The sequence below is a fragment of the Hylobates moloch genome, unplaced genomic scaffold, assembly GCF_009828535.3.
Source record: "Hylobates moloch isolate HMO894 unplaced genomic scaffold, HMol_V3 SCAFFOLD_3, whole genome shotgun sequence".
Classification (NCBI taxonomy): domain Eukaryota; kingdom Metazoa; phylum Chordata; class Mammalia; order Primates; family Hylobatidae; genus Hylobates; species Hylobates moloch.
In genome coordinates, this window is record NW_026652278.1 from 31,637,226 (window position 1) to 31,653,238 (window position 16,013).

Sequence of the window (16,013 nt, forward strand, 5' to 3'; positions counted from 1 at the left end):
TGTTTGTTTGAGACAGAGTCTCACTCTGTCACCCAGGCTGGAGTGCAGTGGCACGATCTTCTAGGCTCACTGCAACCTCTGCCTCGCGGATTCAAGCGATTCTCCTGCCTCAGCCTCCTGAGTAGCTGGGATTACAGGCGCATGCCACCACGCCTGGCTGATTTTTGTATCTTTAGTAGAGATGGGGTTTCACCATGTTGGCCAAGCTTGTCTCCAACTCCTGACATCAGGTGATCCTCCCACCTCAGCCTCCCAAAGTGCTGGGATTACAGGTGTGAGACACCAAGCCCAGCCCCGATTCCCTTGGGTTTTCCCCTGCTTTTAAAGCCTTTATTCCTTGGGATTTTTCTGACTTTGGTGGTGTCACCTTAAAGAAGCTTCTGCTTAACCTTTACAATAGATACTAGGCCCTTCGCCCACTTTTTGATGGGGTTGTTTGTTTTTTTCTTGTAAATTTGTTTGAGTTCATTGTAGATCCTGGATATTAGCCCTTTGTCAGATGAGTAGGTTGCAAAAATTTTCTCCCATTTTGTAGGTTGCCTGTTCACTCTGATGGTAGTTTCTTTTGCTGTGCAGAAGCTCTTTAGTTTAATTAGATCCCATTTGTCAATTTTGGCTTTTGTTGCCATTGCTTTTGGTGTTTTAGACATGAAGTCCTTGCCCATGCCTATGTCCTGAATGGTATTGCCTAGGTTTTCTTCTAGGGTTTTTATGGTGAAGGACATGAACAGACACTTCTCAAAAGAAGACATTTATGCAGCCAAAAAACACATGAAAAAATGCTCATCATCACTGGCCATCAGAGAAATGCAAATCAAAACCACAATGAGATACCATCTCACACCAGTTAGAATGGCCATCATTAAAAAGTCAGGAAACAACAGGTGCTGGAGAGGATGTGGAGAAATAGGAACACTTTTACACTGTTGATGGGACTGTAAACTAGTTCAAACATTGTGGAAGTCAGTGTGGCGATTCCTCAGGGATCTAGAACTAGAAATACCATTTGACCCAGCCATCCCATTACTGGGTATATACCCAAAGGACTATAAATCATGCTGCTATAAAGACACATGCACACATATGTTTATTGTGGCACTATTCACAATAGCAAAGACTTGGAACCAACCCAAATGTCCAACAATGATAGACTGGATTAAGAAAATGTGGCACATATACACCATGGAATACTATGCAGCCATAAAAAATGATGAGTTCATGTCCTTTGTAGGGACATGGAGGAAACTGGAAACCATCATTCTCAGTAAACTATCGCAAGGACAAAAAACCAAACACCGCATGTTCTCACTCATAGGTGGGAATTGAACAGTGAGAACACATGGACACAGGAAGGGGAGCATCACACTCCGGGGACTGTTGTGGGGTGGGGGGAGGGGGGAGGGACAGCATTAGGAGATATACCTAATGCTAAATGACGTTAATGGGTGCAGCACACCAACATGGCACATGGATACATATGTAACAAACCTGCACATTGTGCACATGTACCCTAAAACCTAAAGTATAATAATAATAAAAAAAAACGACTGTCTATAATGAAATAGGCCTTAGTTTTGTATTCATAAACACTTTAATTTTAAAATTAAAAAAAATATCTTAAGTGGAGAGATAGCTGCAGGCTTTTCTGTGGGAGTTGCTTATCAGTTTTTGGGAGGATAATGCCATAGAAACTGTGGCTAAAGGTGGGTAGAAGAGTCGTGAATCTAGTTTTCCGGAGGCAAGGGCATTACTTTTTGGCTATATCGGGGCTTTGATGAAGCTACAGGGAGTGTCAGATAGGGATTGTCACCATTACTCTCTTTGCATTGCCTATCTCTGAGGAGAGGTGAGTATATTTGTGGACTGTAATCCCCATTATGCCATCTAATTATCAGGTTTTAATTGGTAGATCCCATTTTTGACAAAGAAGCAGGTCAATGTCAGGGTAAATAGTAATAGCTAACTTCTGCAGCACTCTAATCCATTAAGAGGTCTTCTTTCTAGATTGGACTTCATTCTGGGGCCTGTTGAAGCTAATTTGAAAATCATGAGCCATTTGTCTGTTTTGGCTATGCTGGCATGATCCTCTTCTTACTTCTTTTTCACTCCTTCACCCACAGAGTTTCTGGAAAGTAAAGTAAGCTTGATGGATTCTCGTACTTGGCAGTAATGGATTAGCTCTTTTTTGTCCTTTTGTGTGTGGGCTTAGAGCCCTGCTATTGGAGGTTGCCTTCTTCTTTTTTAATAACTAGAATGGGAGTTGTGAGAGACCAGGGACCTTTGTCTGTTTTGTTCAGTGCTATATCTCTAGTGCCTTGCGCAGTGCCTGTCACATAGTAGTGCTAAGTAAATATTTGTTGAATGAGTAACTTTGACAGGAAGAAAAATGATCAAGAGTTCACAGCTTTCTAGGGCATAAGTATACAATTGCAAGGAGAAGCGTGGGCTGGACCCTAGTCTCCAGTTAATTTCTTTTTTATTTCATTGCCAGTTTGCTGTGAGCAGTCATGAAATCTTTCTAGATTTTGTGGTAGGTGGTGCTTAGAGCTGGCAGATGAGAGGGTGGAAAAGGAAATGGACCTGACTATTCAAGTTCTATCAGCAAAGGGCTGATGTGAGAGTACTGGCCACGATTTGAGCCATGACAATAGGAACCATTATGAGTTAGATGGCTCTCAGGAAGGTGGTTAGCCATTTAACAGACTACCAGGATATTAAAAAAATAAATCTTCTGGGGGAATTCTTTTGCCTAGGAGAGAAGGAAGAATTACTATAGTAGTACCTTGATTTTCATTTATGGATTTTGTGGGAAAAGAAAGTGTGAATGTTTCCTTTTATGATATACGTCCTTGTTCTGTATTGAAACAGATGATGTAAGTCTGGATGATTTACAGAGAAGAGTTTCTTTTTTCTTTACAGATGAACACAGGCTTCACAGTGGCAAACTCTGTCTGATTATCCTTACATGTATTGCAGAGGTAGGTCTCACCAGCCTTCTGCTATTAGGCAGTCTTTTACAAAGTGCTGTCTTTCCCTGCCTCCCCTCACCCCATTACTATCTCATGACATTTAGGGTCCTAAAGTTTAGGAGAGAAAATCTTCCCCCTTTGTATTATCTGTCTTCTCCCACTAGAGTGTAGTCTTTGATGACGCCATGGATAGACAGGGTCTTGTCTGATTCCACGCTGTTTAGCTCTCTGTTTTTAAACTGTGGAGCAGTTTGTTTGTTTGTTTGTTTGTTTTGAGACAGAGTATCACTCTGTTGTCCAGGCTGGAGTGCAGTGGCATGATCTCGGCTCACTGCAACCTCCGCCTCCCAGGTTCAAGCGATCCTCCTGCCTCGGCCCCCCTAGTAGCTGGGATTACAGGCAGCGCCACCTCGCCCGGCTGATTTTTGTAATTTTAGTAGAGACGGGGTTTTGCCATGTTGGCCAGGCTGGTCTCAAACTCCTGACCTCAGGTGATCCACCCATCTCGGCCTCCCAAAGTGCTGGGATTACAGGCGTAAGCCACCATGCCCGGCAGTGGAGCAGTTTAAAAAATAAAAATAAAAAAGGAGCTCAGGTTTCCTGTGATGGGGTGAAGGGGTTGATAGTAAAGCCAAAGAGGGGAATTGGAAACTCAGTAATTGCAGTTTGCCGAGGAACAAGAGCTGAGGGGAAAAAGGAAGGGGTACTTTGGCTTTTTAAGAAGCCACTTTTGGTTGGACTAATTAGGTTCAAACTCACCATGTATCTTGGTGACACACAGGCATGGCAGAACTTGAGTGAGTTTAGAGCTAAATTTATAGCTTCAACCTCCCCCTTTACTATTCCCCACTCTGCTCTTTTCTCTCTTAAGAAAAATGGTGAAGGTAGTCCACATGAAGTAGAGATCTCCTCAGTCTCTCTCTCTTCATGTTCTCTATGGAAAGATGACCTCCTTTTCACAAGATTAGGGGTGGCTGATTATAGAAGAGCTGCTTATTAGCAGTGGGCCTGGTATAATTGCTTTTCAAAAATCTTTCTAAGAAAATCTTTAAAGGAGTTGTTTTTCACAAATTGTAACAGTTCCTTGTAATTGGAGTCTGTAGGCTTGTCAGATCTTCAGAAAAGGTATTGGGAAAGGGCCAAGGGATGTTTATTACTAATCCATGGTAAGAGGTTTTTGATTTTCCATCAGTCTTCAGGAAAGCCCGGAATAGACAGGGTCTTGCCTGCTTCCACGCTGCCTGTGTAGCAGTTTGCTTCTGTTGGGTTGAACCCATTCCCAGCAGAGCACAGATTTTTCTTCTTGCTCCTAAACCCTCATGTGGAGCCTGCGCGTGAATCCTGCAGCCCCTATGAAAACCTGAAGCTATCACAAACAGAGCCAGCTCCTTGGGCAGATGGGACGGAAGAGGGAATAGGAAAACAGATTACTCTCATTCCTCTCAGCATCTGTCTTAAGTCCCTGCATCTTAATTTTTATTGTTTTTGCTTGGAAATTTTTGACCAGTTAGAGATACACTGGGAAATTATACTGAAGAAAAATCTCATGGCTTAAGTAGGGTTTGACATAAGGCTCTAGGCTTATCCTATTAGCTGTCCAGATGATCCTTGAAAGTAGTTCTTAAAGTCCAAGGATTTGTACGAAGTGCGATAGATTACAGTTTCTTAAATATAGCTCTCACTTCTTACTTTTTCTCTATATTTTTATTAGGATCAATATGCCAATGCATTTTTGCATGATGACAACATGAATTTTCGAGTAAACTTACATAGAATGGTAGGTGTTTCTTTTGCTTCTTGTCTTTTCTTAGAGGAAATTTTTTGTATGTTGGCAGGGTTGGGGTGAAATTGATCCTACTAGAACAAATGTGGGTGGAAAGTTTTGCCAAAGGGCTTTGCATGACGGCTGTTCAACAGACCCATGCTTGTTGTTGGGGTTTTTGTGTGTCATGGAGCTGTTTCTTATTCGAGAGTTTTGGAAGATTCACAAGCGTGGCAATGATGCTGGATTTCTTTTTTTTTTTTTTTTGTTTTTGAGACAGAGTCTCTCTCTCTCTCTCTCTCCCAGGCTGGAGTGCAATGGTGTGATCTCTGCTCACTGCAACCTCTGCCTCTTGGGCTCAAGCACTTCTTCTGCCTCAGCCTCCTGAGTAGCTGGGATTACAGGTGCCCCCCACCACGCTCGGCTAATTTGTGTATTTTCATTACAGACGGGGTTTCACCATGTTGGCCAGGCTGGTCTCCAGCTCCTGACCTCAGATGATCCACCCGCCTTGGCCTCCCAAAGTGCTGAGATTACAGGTGTGAGCCACCATGCCTGGCCTGATACTGGATTTCAATAATACAGGTTTCAGCAAGGAAATCGTTCTAAGCCTTTTGTTTTCAAAATGTAGTATAATTTTTGATTGGCTAAGACTAGCTGCTGCTCAGATTTGTTCATCTGAGAAGTGGACAAATAGAATATGGAGGATCAGGGAATTTCTTTTTTTTTTTTTTTTTTTTTTTTGAGACGGGGTCTTGCTCCCCCAGGCTGGAGTGCAGTGGCGCATCTCGGCTCACTGCAAGCTCCGCCTCCTGGGTTCACGCCATTCTCCTGCCTCAGCCTCCCGAGTAGCTGGGACTACAGGCGCCCGCCAACATGCCCGGCTAATTTTTTTGTATTTTTTAGTAGAGACGGGGTTTCACCGTGTTAGCCAGGATGGTCTCGATCTCCTGACCTCGTGATCCGCCCGCCTCGGCCTCCCAAAGTGCTGGGATTACAGGCTTGAGCCACCGCGCCCGGCCTGGATCAGGGAATTTCTTAAAGCTTGGAGATATGTTAAAAAATATCACATTGAGGGCTGGGCTTGGTGGCTCATACCTGTAATCCCAACACTTTGGGAGGCCGAGGTGGGATCACAGGTCAGGAGATTGAGACCATCCTGGCTAACAGGATGAAACCCCATTTCTACTAAAAGTACAAAAAATTAGCCGGGTGTGGTGGCAGGCACCTGTAGTCCCAGCTACTCAAGAGGCTGAGTCAGGAGAATGGCATTAATCCAGGAGATGGAGCTTGCAGTGAGCCGAGATCGTGCCACTGCACTCCAGCCTGGGCAACAGAGCGAGACTCCGTCTCAAAAAAAAAAAATTACATTGAGGTTTAGATGTAAAACTTACTTTATTTTTTTGCAACTACTACTGTTGCTGCTTCACCATCATTTCCTCTATTTTTATTATTATTATTTATTGTCAAAGAAAAATACCAGTGTACCTCTTTTGTCATTAGTAATGCCATTTATATAACTAAAAGCAAAGTAAAACCAACAGTTTTCCCATTTTAGTATTCTCTAGTGCCCTTTGAGGTTGTGAATTGTAATTTTGTAACAGGTGTGCATTGATAACTGAAGCATTCACAAGTCCTCCCTTTCCCACTTCACCCCATGCTACCCCGTTCCTCTCCCACCATGCGAAAAAGGGAAAGAAAAGGAAGTATCCCTGTAATAGTGATTTTATTTGCACAAGGAACATGATGATGGGCCACTGGATGTCAGTGCCAGTGTCTACTAATTTCCTTTCTTCATTTTTTTGTGTGTGAAGCCTATGAGACATAGGAAGAAGGCAGCAGACAAGAATCTTCCCTGCCGTCCTTTAGTATGTGCAGTACTGGGTGAGTGAGTATCATCAACATTGACATTGTTCTGTGACAGTGATAGGCTTTCATGATGAAGATGAAGAGTAGAACCTGTTTGATGTGCTTCTTCCGCAAATAAATTATTAGTTGTGTTTTTTCCCTGGCCTAAGAAACCATGTTTATTGTTGTGTTTGGTAAAGCAACCCCAGTTATAGAGTGGTCAATAAAAGGGTCCTGTCGTTCAAAGAAAAAAGTCATTCTGGGGAGACAAATGGCTATGTCTAAACTTGATACATGATTTACATTTGTAAAATATCTTACTCTTGATCAAGATTTCAGGTTGAGCACAGTGGCTCATGCCTGTAATCCCAGCACTTTGGGAGGCTGAGGTGGGTGGATCACTTGAGGTCAGGAGTTTGAGACCAGCCTGGCCAACATGGTGAAAACCTATCTGTACTGAAAATACAAAAATTAGCTGGGCGTGGTGGCAGGCGCCCATAATCCCAGCTACTCAGGAGGCTGAGGCAGGGGAATCGCTTGAACCTGGGAGGCAGAGGTTGCAGTGAGCCAAGATCGCGGCATTGCACTCCAGCCAGGGCGATACTGCATCTCAAAAAAAAAAAGATTTCAAATTCTTCCCATCCTTTTTTGGTTCGAATTGATGTGCCAGCTGGCCAGGAGGCTTGAAGTTCATGGTTCACCTATATGAAACTTCCCCTGAGTAAATTAAACTGAGATGAGGCTGACTGAGTTGACAGGGGTCTATATCTTGGGTAATTTTGTCTGTCCAGAATTCTGCATTTTCCTCAGGGAATTAGCTGAATTCTTAATCCCATTTCACTTGGATATTCACCCCCAGTTTCTAAATCTACCTAATTTTAGAAACAGTAATTAAGGCTATATAATAAGCCTCTATTGACTCAAAGCCCCACAGCCCATTTCAGTCAATATCTGTCCAACTGAGCATGATAGTAAGATGAGATTGACTGACATAGCTTTAGAGCTGAGTCTCTGGTTACACAAATGTGATCCATAATTTCTTCTCTGAGCTTGCCTCATTGTCTAGTCTCAGGATATGATTTCCCTTTGGCGGTCTGCATTAATGCCATGGGATGAAATATCTATACAATGAAATTTTCCATTTATCTGAATTTATTGGCAGGTTAGGGTATCCTTCTGGAGGTCGGCGAGTGAAATAATTTCTTATTACTTTACAAGTGGCAGGTGGTGAACAGTGTTACACAAAGAGCGTTATATAAAATAAGTGTATATGAATAAAGATGTGGTTAGTGGATGCCGTTCAGTGTGAGTGCAAGGTGTACTCAGAAGCTTTTTTTCCAACTCAAAGGCAAGAAATGAATTCCATTGTAATTGATCCAGTTTTTCTCTATTCCCCTTTCAGACCTGATGGTAGAGTTTATTGTAACACACATGATGAAGGAGTTTCCTATGGATCTCTATATGTAAGTACCATGGTTCATTTAATGTGTACAAATCTATTTTAAAGAATTGAATGTTAGAAAATTCATGGTCTGTGTAGGCCAGGCGTGGTGGCTCACGCCTGTAATACCAGCATCTTGGGAGGCCGAGGCGGGCGGATCACAAGGTCAGGAGATCGAGACCACGGTGAAACCTCGTCTCTACTAAAAATACAAAAAATTATCTGGGCGCAGTGGTGGGCTACTTGGAAGGCTGAGGCAGGAGAATGGTGTGAACCCAGGAGGCGGAGCTTGCAGTGGGCTGAGATTGTGCCACTGCACTCCAGCCTGGGCGGCAGAGTGAGACTGTCTCAAAAAAAAAAAGAAAGAAAAGAAAATTCATGGTCTGTGTATACTTCAAGAAAAACACATTTGCATGTGGAGAAGTGTTAGGGAACATTTTCTGGCCTGGATCTGTACATCTTTTCGGAAGAGGTAATAAGCACAAACCACAATGTGGATTCTGCACATATCTGCATGATCACTTCTAGGCACACTGCATGAAGAGGGAGCCAACACATGAATATAGTGATCGCAGGGGGCTGTTGTAATTAAAGATATGCAATACCAGCAGACCACTTAGTTGTCTCTGAGCTTTAGCATTAGGTAGGATGAATTTAGAGAGAGAGTGCTTCTGATCCATTCTTAGCCTACATTGTCCTGACAGCCTAGCTGGAGCCCTATTAGCTGGGCAGATTATGTCTCCAGTGGCCTGGCCATGAGATTCCTGCCTCCTGAGGAGATCTGATTGACCATCACAGTTTTTTGTTTTTGTTTTTGTTTTTTGTTTTTTGAGACAGTCTCACTGTGTTGCCTAGGCTGGAGTGCAGTGGCATGATCTCGGCTCACTGCAACCTCTACTTCCCAGGTTCAAGTGATTCTTCTGCCTCAGTCTCCCAAGTAGCTGGGATTATAGGTGCACACCACCATGCCCGGCTAATTTTTGTATGTTTACTAGAGATGGGGTTTCACCATCTTTGCCAGGCTGGTCTCTAACTCCTGACTTCAGGTGATCCGCCCACTTCAGCCTCCCAGTGTGCTGGGACTACAGGCATGAGCCACCACACCTGGCCGACCATCACAATTCTTTATAATGAGCACAACTGGAGGCAACTCAGAATCATCATATTTTATTTTTACTTTGTGACAGGGCCTCACTGTGTTGCCCAGGCTGGTCTTCAACTCCTAGGCTCAAGCAGTCCTCCCACCTCAGCCTCCCAAAGTAGCTGGGACTACAGGTGTGTGCCATTACACGTAGCCATCATCATATTTTAATAAAGTTTAAACCTTAAGAGTTTTCTTTCTCCTTTGCCACTCCTACATTCTTCTCTTTAACATCCAAGAACAGCTGTGCCACATTAATGTCATCTCAAATACATATATTATCTTTAGTCCTTATAAAATATCTGAAGTGAGTGTGACATCAGAATTGCTACCTCCATTTTTTGGGCAAGAGAGTAATTTGGTGAACAGCAAACTGAGTAAACCCCATTGCAGTGCCAGGCCTGGGATCTAGGGAGGCATAAAGGATTTCAGTCTAAATAGAGTAGACCTCTAGCTTGCTTTTTTTTTTTTTTTTTTTGAGATGGAGTCTTACTCTATTGCCCAGGCTGGAGTGCAGTGGCATGATCTCAGCTCACTGCAACCTCTGCCTCCCGGATTCAAGTGATTCGCCTGCCTCAGCTTCCCGAGTAGCTGGGACTACAGTCGCGCCACCACCATGTTGGCTAATTTTTGTATTTTTTAGTAGAGACAGGGTTTCACCATGTTGGCCAGGCTGGTCTAGAACTCCTGACCTTAGATGATCTGCCTGCCTTGGCTTCCCAAAGTGCTGGGATTACAGGTGTGAGCCACTGCGTCCAACCTTCCAGCTTCTTAGATTGCTTATAAACTATATAGTCTTGCTTTCATAGGTCTGAAATAATGATATAAATTTTACTTTTAGGTAAGTTGGTTACAGTTTGGATTTTTCCATACCTTTTGGGTGTTTAGAAGTAAGTCTGATCCTTTATTTCAAGTCAAAGACCATGAACAGCTGCTTTTTATAACACTTAACAGATGAGTGTTCAGCTTATTTTAGCTGGGGTCCCTGAACTTCATTATCTTAGGGTTTAGATTTGTTTTTGCTATATACTTTATTTCTGGCTCAATTATTTTATATCCTAGTTTTAGGATGTGCTATTTACTTTGTAACATGTATTACTGTAGTTTCAATTTTTTCATTTTACAAGAAAGGAAGCTGAGGCTCAGGAGATTAATTACTTTGCCCAGGGTTACTCTGTTAGTAAGCATCATTGCCTGGATTTGAACCCAAATTTTCTTACTATAAATTCTGAACTGTTACCTTCCCAGGTGTATTAGTTATCTACTGCTGTGTAACAAACTACCCCAGACATAGTGGTTTAAAACAAACATTTATCACCTCACAGTTTCTGTGGTTCAGGAATCTAGGAGAAATTTAACTGGATAGTTTTGGCATAGGGCCTCTCAAAAGGATGCTTTTTAAGGAATAAAGGTAATATGCATACTTGAGGATCACATTAACGTGGCACAGGTGTTCTTGAGTTTTAAAGAGAAGAATGCAGAAGTGGCAAAGAATTAAAATCTTAAGGCTTAAACTTTATTAAAATAAGATGATGGCCAGGTGAGTTGGGGCAGCAAGCATCTGAGGTTCTACTGGGGCTCAAAAATCTGCTTTCAGGCTCACCTAATGGTTGTTGGTAAGCCTCAGTTCTTCACCACGTGAGTCTCTCCGTAGGGTTGGTAGGCATGGCAGCTGTCTTTCCCCAAAGCAATTAATCTAAGAGAGAAAGAGAAGGGGAGCGAGAGCCCAGGATGGAAGCCGTAGTATGATTTATAACCTAATCTCAAGTAACATATCATTTCTAATGGTCACACAGACCAACCCTGATACAGTGTGGAAAGGGACTATATGAGTGTGTGAATACCAGGTTGGGGTCCATCTTGCAGGCTGGTACCACAGTTGCACAGCTAGTAAGCTGCATAACTAAGGTTAAAATTCATGACTGTCTGACCCCGGAGGCTGTTCTCTTAATCATGTCTGTGACAAGTGTTGGAGGAAAGATTTGTATAGAGTGACTATGCTGGCTGGAGCATTAGAGAAGATATCGCAAGGTTGCATTTGACCTGAGTCATGAAGAAACTCTAGGGATTTTCTGTGTGGAGGAGTCAGGGAAGGACATACCAGGTAGGGGACCAGCATGTTTAGGTGCTTGGAGGCTTGAAAATGTGGTATGTTTGGAGAATAGAGCATAATTCCAGGTGGTTAGAGTGTAGAGTGCATGGAGGGAGGATAAGAGGTAGAAAAAAAGCTTGCCCAAGATTAAGTGGATGATGAGGAACAGTTGAAGGTGGGGCTGATATGATAAGATTGTATGTTCATTACTGTAAAGTTACAGGTATATTATCTGTTCACCCAACCCCCCACATTTCTAGCCAATGAACCTGGTCTCCCCAAATGTTCTAACGCCCTCCTCGCCCTAGTTCATAACTTCATCCTCAAAAGAGTTTTTATCTTGCCTTGCTTTCTTAGGTGCTTTTTCCACCTGCTCCTTAATTTACTGCCCTGGGGTTAGGGAAGATGGAGAAGATAACGAGGCATCAAGTTGACAGAGACTGGGCAGAAGGTCCCACCCTCAGGCTGAATTCACTTTCTTCATTACTACCCATGGGCATGTTTCCAGATCTTCCTTCTCCCGCTTCTAGCTCCCTTTCCAGTTTTTAGAATTTGGAGCATCAAGTCCTTTTGGGTGAACTTCCTGCTTCCGGCTGGGCAGCAGGCCAGGCTGCTGCTCTCCCTTCTCATTATGTACCCCTTTTCGGCAGTATACAGCAAAATGAGAAATTGAAAGCAAAATGAATTTCTGCCATTTCAGATAAGTTTATAATCTTCCTAGTGAAATATGAAGAAATATGGAGTTTGGAAAGACTTAATACTCAAAGCCAGAATCTGAGTCAGAAATGAAACAATTTCACATCTGTGTGTGAATGCTGTGGGTAATGATGGTGGAAGGTGCTTATACTGAAGAAAAAAAAAAAAAGAAAGGTCTTGCCTGGAGCAGTTAAGAGGTAGCAAAACTGAACCAATTACTTTCACCTCCTAGCTGTACTCCTTGATTCTTGCCGCCACTCTCACTGCCACCACAGGATTGGGGAGTGAGGGGATATAGTCTCTGGGGGAGTAAGTTTTCCTTTAAGTTACTCTTACATGGAAATCTTGGACTCTTCTTAAGTTACATATTTCCAAACCTGTAGGTAGGCATCAGAAGAAAGGTACGGACTTCAGTGGGTCCTACAAGAAGATTTCAGGAGAAAGTGGAACTCATTTTGTGTTGAAATAGGAAATTGCTACAAGCATGAAAGAATCCCCACAAGAAGCACTAAATTTAGAGTCATTCTGCCAGTACATACATATGTGTGTGTGTGTTTGTGTGTGTGTGTATTTTATTTATTTTTATATTTTTTTGAGACAGAGTCTCTGTGTCGCCAGGCTGGAGTGCAGTGGCACGATCTTAGCTCACTGCAACCTCTGCTTCCCAGATTCAAATGATTCTCATGCCTCAGCTTCCTGAGTAGCTGGGATTACAGGTGCCCACCACCTCACCTGGCTAATTTTTTGTATTTTTAGTAGAGACAGGGTTTCACCATGTTGGCCAGGATGGTCTTGAACTCCTGACCTCCGGTGACCCATCTGCCTCGGCCTTCCAAAGTGCTGGGATTACAGGAGTGAGCCACCGCACCCGGCCTATGTGTGTAATTTTTTTTTAGAGGCAGGGTCTTGCTTTGTCATCCAGGATGTAATGCAGTGGCATGATTATGGCTCACTCTAACTTGGAACTCCTGGGCTAAAGCAATCCTCCCACCTCAGTCTCATGAGTAACTAGGACTGCAGGCTTGCACCACCATGCCTGGCTATTTTTATATTTTTTGTAGAGGTGGGAGTCTTGCTGTGTTGCCTAGGCTGGTCTTGAACTCCTGGCCTCAAGTGATCCTCCTGCCTCACCCTCCCAAAATGTTGGGATTTACAGGCATGAGCCACTATGCCTGGCCTCCAGTATATATAAACACACATATACACATACATGTATGTATATATACATATATACGTATATATGTGTGTGTGTGTATATATATACACATATACGTATATATGTGTGTGTATATATATACACATATACGTATATATGTGTGTGTATATATGTGTGTGTATATATATACGTATATACGTATTATATATATGTATACGTATATATGTGTATGTATGTAAACCCGTGGGATCTGTATATATATGTATATATGTGTATATATGTGTATATATAAACCCATGGGATCTGTATATATATGTATATACAAGTATATATGTATACACACACATATATATACGTATATATGTGTGTGTATACATATATATGCGCATATACATATATGTATATACACATATACATATATTCATATATATGTACACATATATGAGTGTGTGTGTATATATATATTTTTTTCTTCTTGTCATTTATTCAAGAAACTTTGAGATTCATTCCCATTATAGCTAAACATTCTTTTTTTTAATTTTTTTTTGCACACAAAAACAATAAACATTTTCTAAAAATACATACAAACAAAAAGATGCGTATCAAACATATTAGGAAGGTTGCACATGGGAAGACGGGGAATAGAAATGGGGAGTGGGAATTAAAATAAATGAGAGAGGGACTTTATATGGATCAGTGATAATAACTCAATCCTCTATTTGACGAAGAAGGAGAAGGAAGAGGAAGAAAAAGAAAGTGGGATAAAGGATCAGAAAGGGAGGAAAATAGAAAAAATTAGAGTATGACTCCAGGGTAGACCTGTTTTGTTGTCACTGAGTTGGTTGGATGGTTTGTCTGTTGTATTTTTCATATGTTTCGCCATGTTGGCCAGACTGGTCTCGAACTCCTAGCCCGAAGTGATCAACCCGCCTCGGCCCCCCAGAGTGCCGGGACCACAGGCGTGAGCCACCACGTCCAGCCCCCACATTGCTTCTGGCCTCCGTGGTAGACCTCCCAGACGGGGCGGTCGGGCAGAGGCGCTCCCCACATCCCAGACGGGGCGGCCGGGCAGAGGCGCTCCTCACTTCCCAGACCGGGCGGCCAGGCAGAGACGCTCCTCACTTCTTCCCAGATGGGGCGGCCGGGCAGAGGTGCTCCTCACTTCTTCCCAGACGGGGCGGCCGGGCAGAGGTGCTCCTCATTTCTTCCCAGACGGGGCGGCCGGGCTCTGTTGCCCAGGATAGAGTGCAGTGGTGCGATTTCAGCTCACTGCAACCTCCACCTCCCAGGTTCAAGCAATTCTCTGCCTTAGCCTCTCGAGTAGCTGGGATTATAGGCAAGCACCACCACGCCTGGCTAATTTTTGTATTTTTAATAGAGATGGGGTTTCACCGTCTTGGCCAGGCTGGTCTTGAACTCCTGACCTCGTGATCGACCTGCCTCGTCCTCCCAAAGTGTTAGGATTACAGGCGTGAGCCACTGTGCCCAGCCTCCAGTATATATGTATTTTTAAGGCCACAGCAGTGGTTAAAATTTTCATTCTGCTTGATGAATAGTATAAATTATTGAAACCACAAGGCTAATGATGTCACCTGTTGGTGACTGTGGAGACAGGAACAGAGCCTAGGAGCAGTGCTGGAGTGGATGTGGATAGGTGGCCGCAGGGGTTGGGGATGTAGGTCGCATCTCACTGCTGCTCTGGAGTGGCTCGGTGTTGGTGGGATGGCGTTATCAAAGGGGGCCAAATACAGGCCGTCCAGATCCAGGCCATATGAGAGGTGCTGGCATTCAGGAATGTACTGTGTGTGCCTAGGTAGTCATGTATGGGCAGCATCTAGTCACATTTGCTGGCTGCAACAAAGCCGTTAGCACCAGGGACCTCATGACTCTCAATTTCATGGGAAAATTGACAGACGAGTTTGTAGATTGTTAAGGCAAATCATGCTCAAACAAGGGCATCATTAAGTGACAACTGTATCAAACAGGATCACATCACAATTTCTAAAAATCAGCAAATTATTTGGAAACAATTAGGATGATTTATATTGCAACTTATATCACTTGGTAAGCAATTTTGGTACAGGTTTATGAGTGTAAAAAAACAGTGTTTTTTCTGTTTTCTCACTCAGCAACAACAATCAACACAGAAGACTTCCATGACCAAATGTGGGGAGGGTTTACTCCCTACCCACCAAGCAAGCAATCAATTCTGTAGCAGATACCAGCCGGGTGTACTGTATTTCAATTCTGACACTGTCTACCTGGAGGTAGTTTCAGATCCCATGGGTTTAGGGCTCAGTCCCTAAGACTACCTCCGGCTTTCAATGCCAATCAGAAGCCCAAGGTTATTTTGCCTGTGCTTCTGATGGACCGGCTATAAATTGGGGTTCCTACAACCTCCTCCTTAGGTTTGATTAATTTGCTAGAGTGGCTCACAGAATTCAGGGAAACACATTTACCAGTTTATTACAAAGAATATTTTAAAGAAACATATAAACAGTCAGATGAAGAGATACATAGGGTGAGGTCTGAAAGAGTCTGGAGCCCAGGAGCTTCTGACCCCTTGGAGTTGGGGTGTGCCAACCTCCCGGCACGCAGATGAATTCTTGTTCGCCTTCCTGTAGGCCTCCATGTGTTTAGCTATCCAGAAGCTCTCCAAACCCTGTCCTTTTGGTTTCTTATGGAGATTTCATTATGTAGGCATGTTTGATTAAACCATTGGCTGGCCATGGTTCATGCCTGTAATCCTAGCACTTTGGGAGGCTGAGGTAGATGGATCACTTGAGCCCAGCCTGAGCAACCTTGTCTCTACAAAAATTAGTCAGGTGTGGTAGTGTGTGCCTATAGTCCCAGCTACTTAGGAGGCTGAGGAGGGAGGATGGTTTGAGCCGTGGAGGTCAAGGCTGCG

At 43.3% G+C, this 16,013-nt stretch overlaps 1 protein-coding gene across 4 annotated transcripts in view; it reads left to right on the forward strand.

Moving 5' to 3' along the window:
- Positions 1 to 16,013, forward strand: part of ARMH3 (armadillo like helical domain containing 3) — a 197,961-nt gene that overhangs the window by 42,452 nt on the left and 139,496 nt on the right. For all 4 annotated transcript variants that reach the window (XM_032179424.2, XM_032179415.2, XM_058436068.1 and 1 more), the window contains 4 exons: positions 2,920 to 2,978; positions 4,681 to 4,746; positions 6,546 to 6,615; positions 7,982 to 8,042. In XM_032179424.2, coding sequence (XP_032035315.1) covers positions 2,920 to 2,978; positions 4,681 to 4,746; positions 6,546 to 6,615; positions 7,982 to 8,042 — 256 coding nt within the window. The remainder of the gene's footprint in view (positions 1 to 2,919; positions 2,979 to 4,680; positions 4,747 to 6,545; positions 6,616 to 7,981; positions 8,043 to 16,013) is intronic.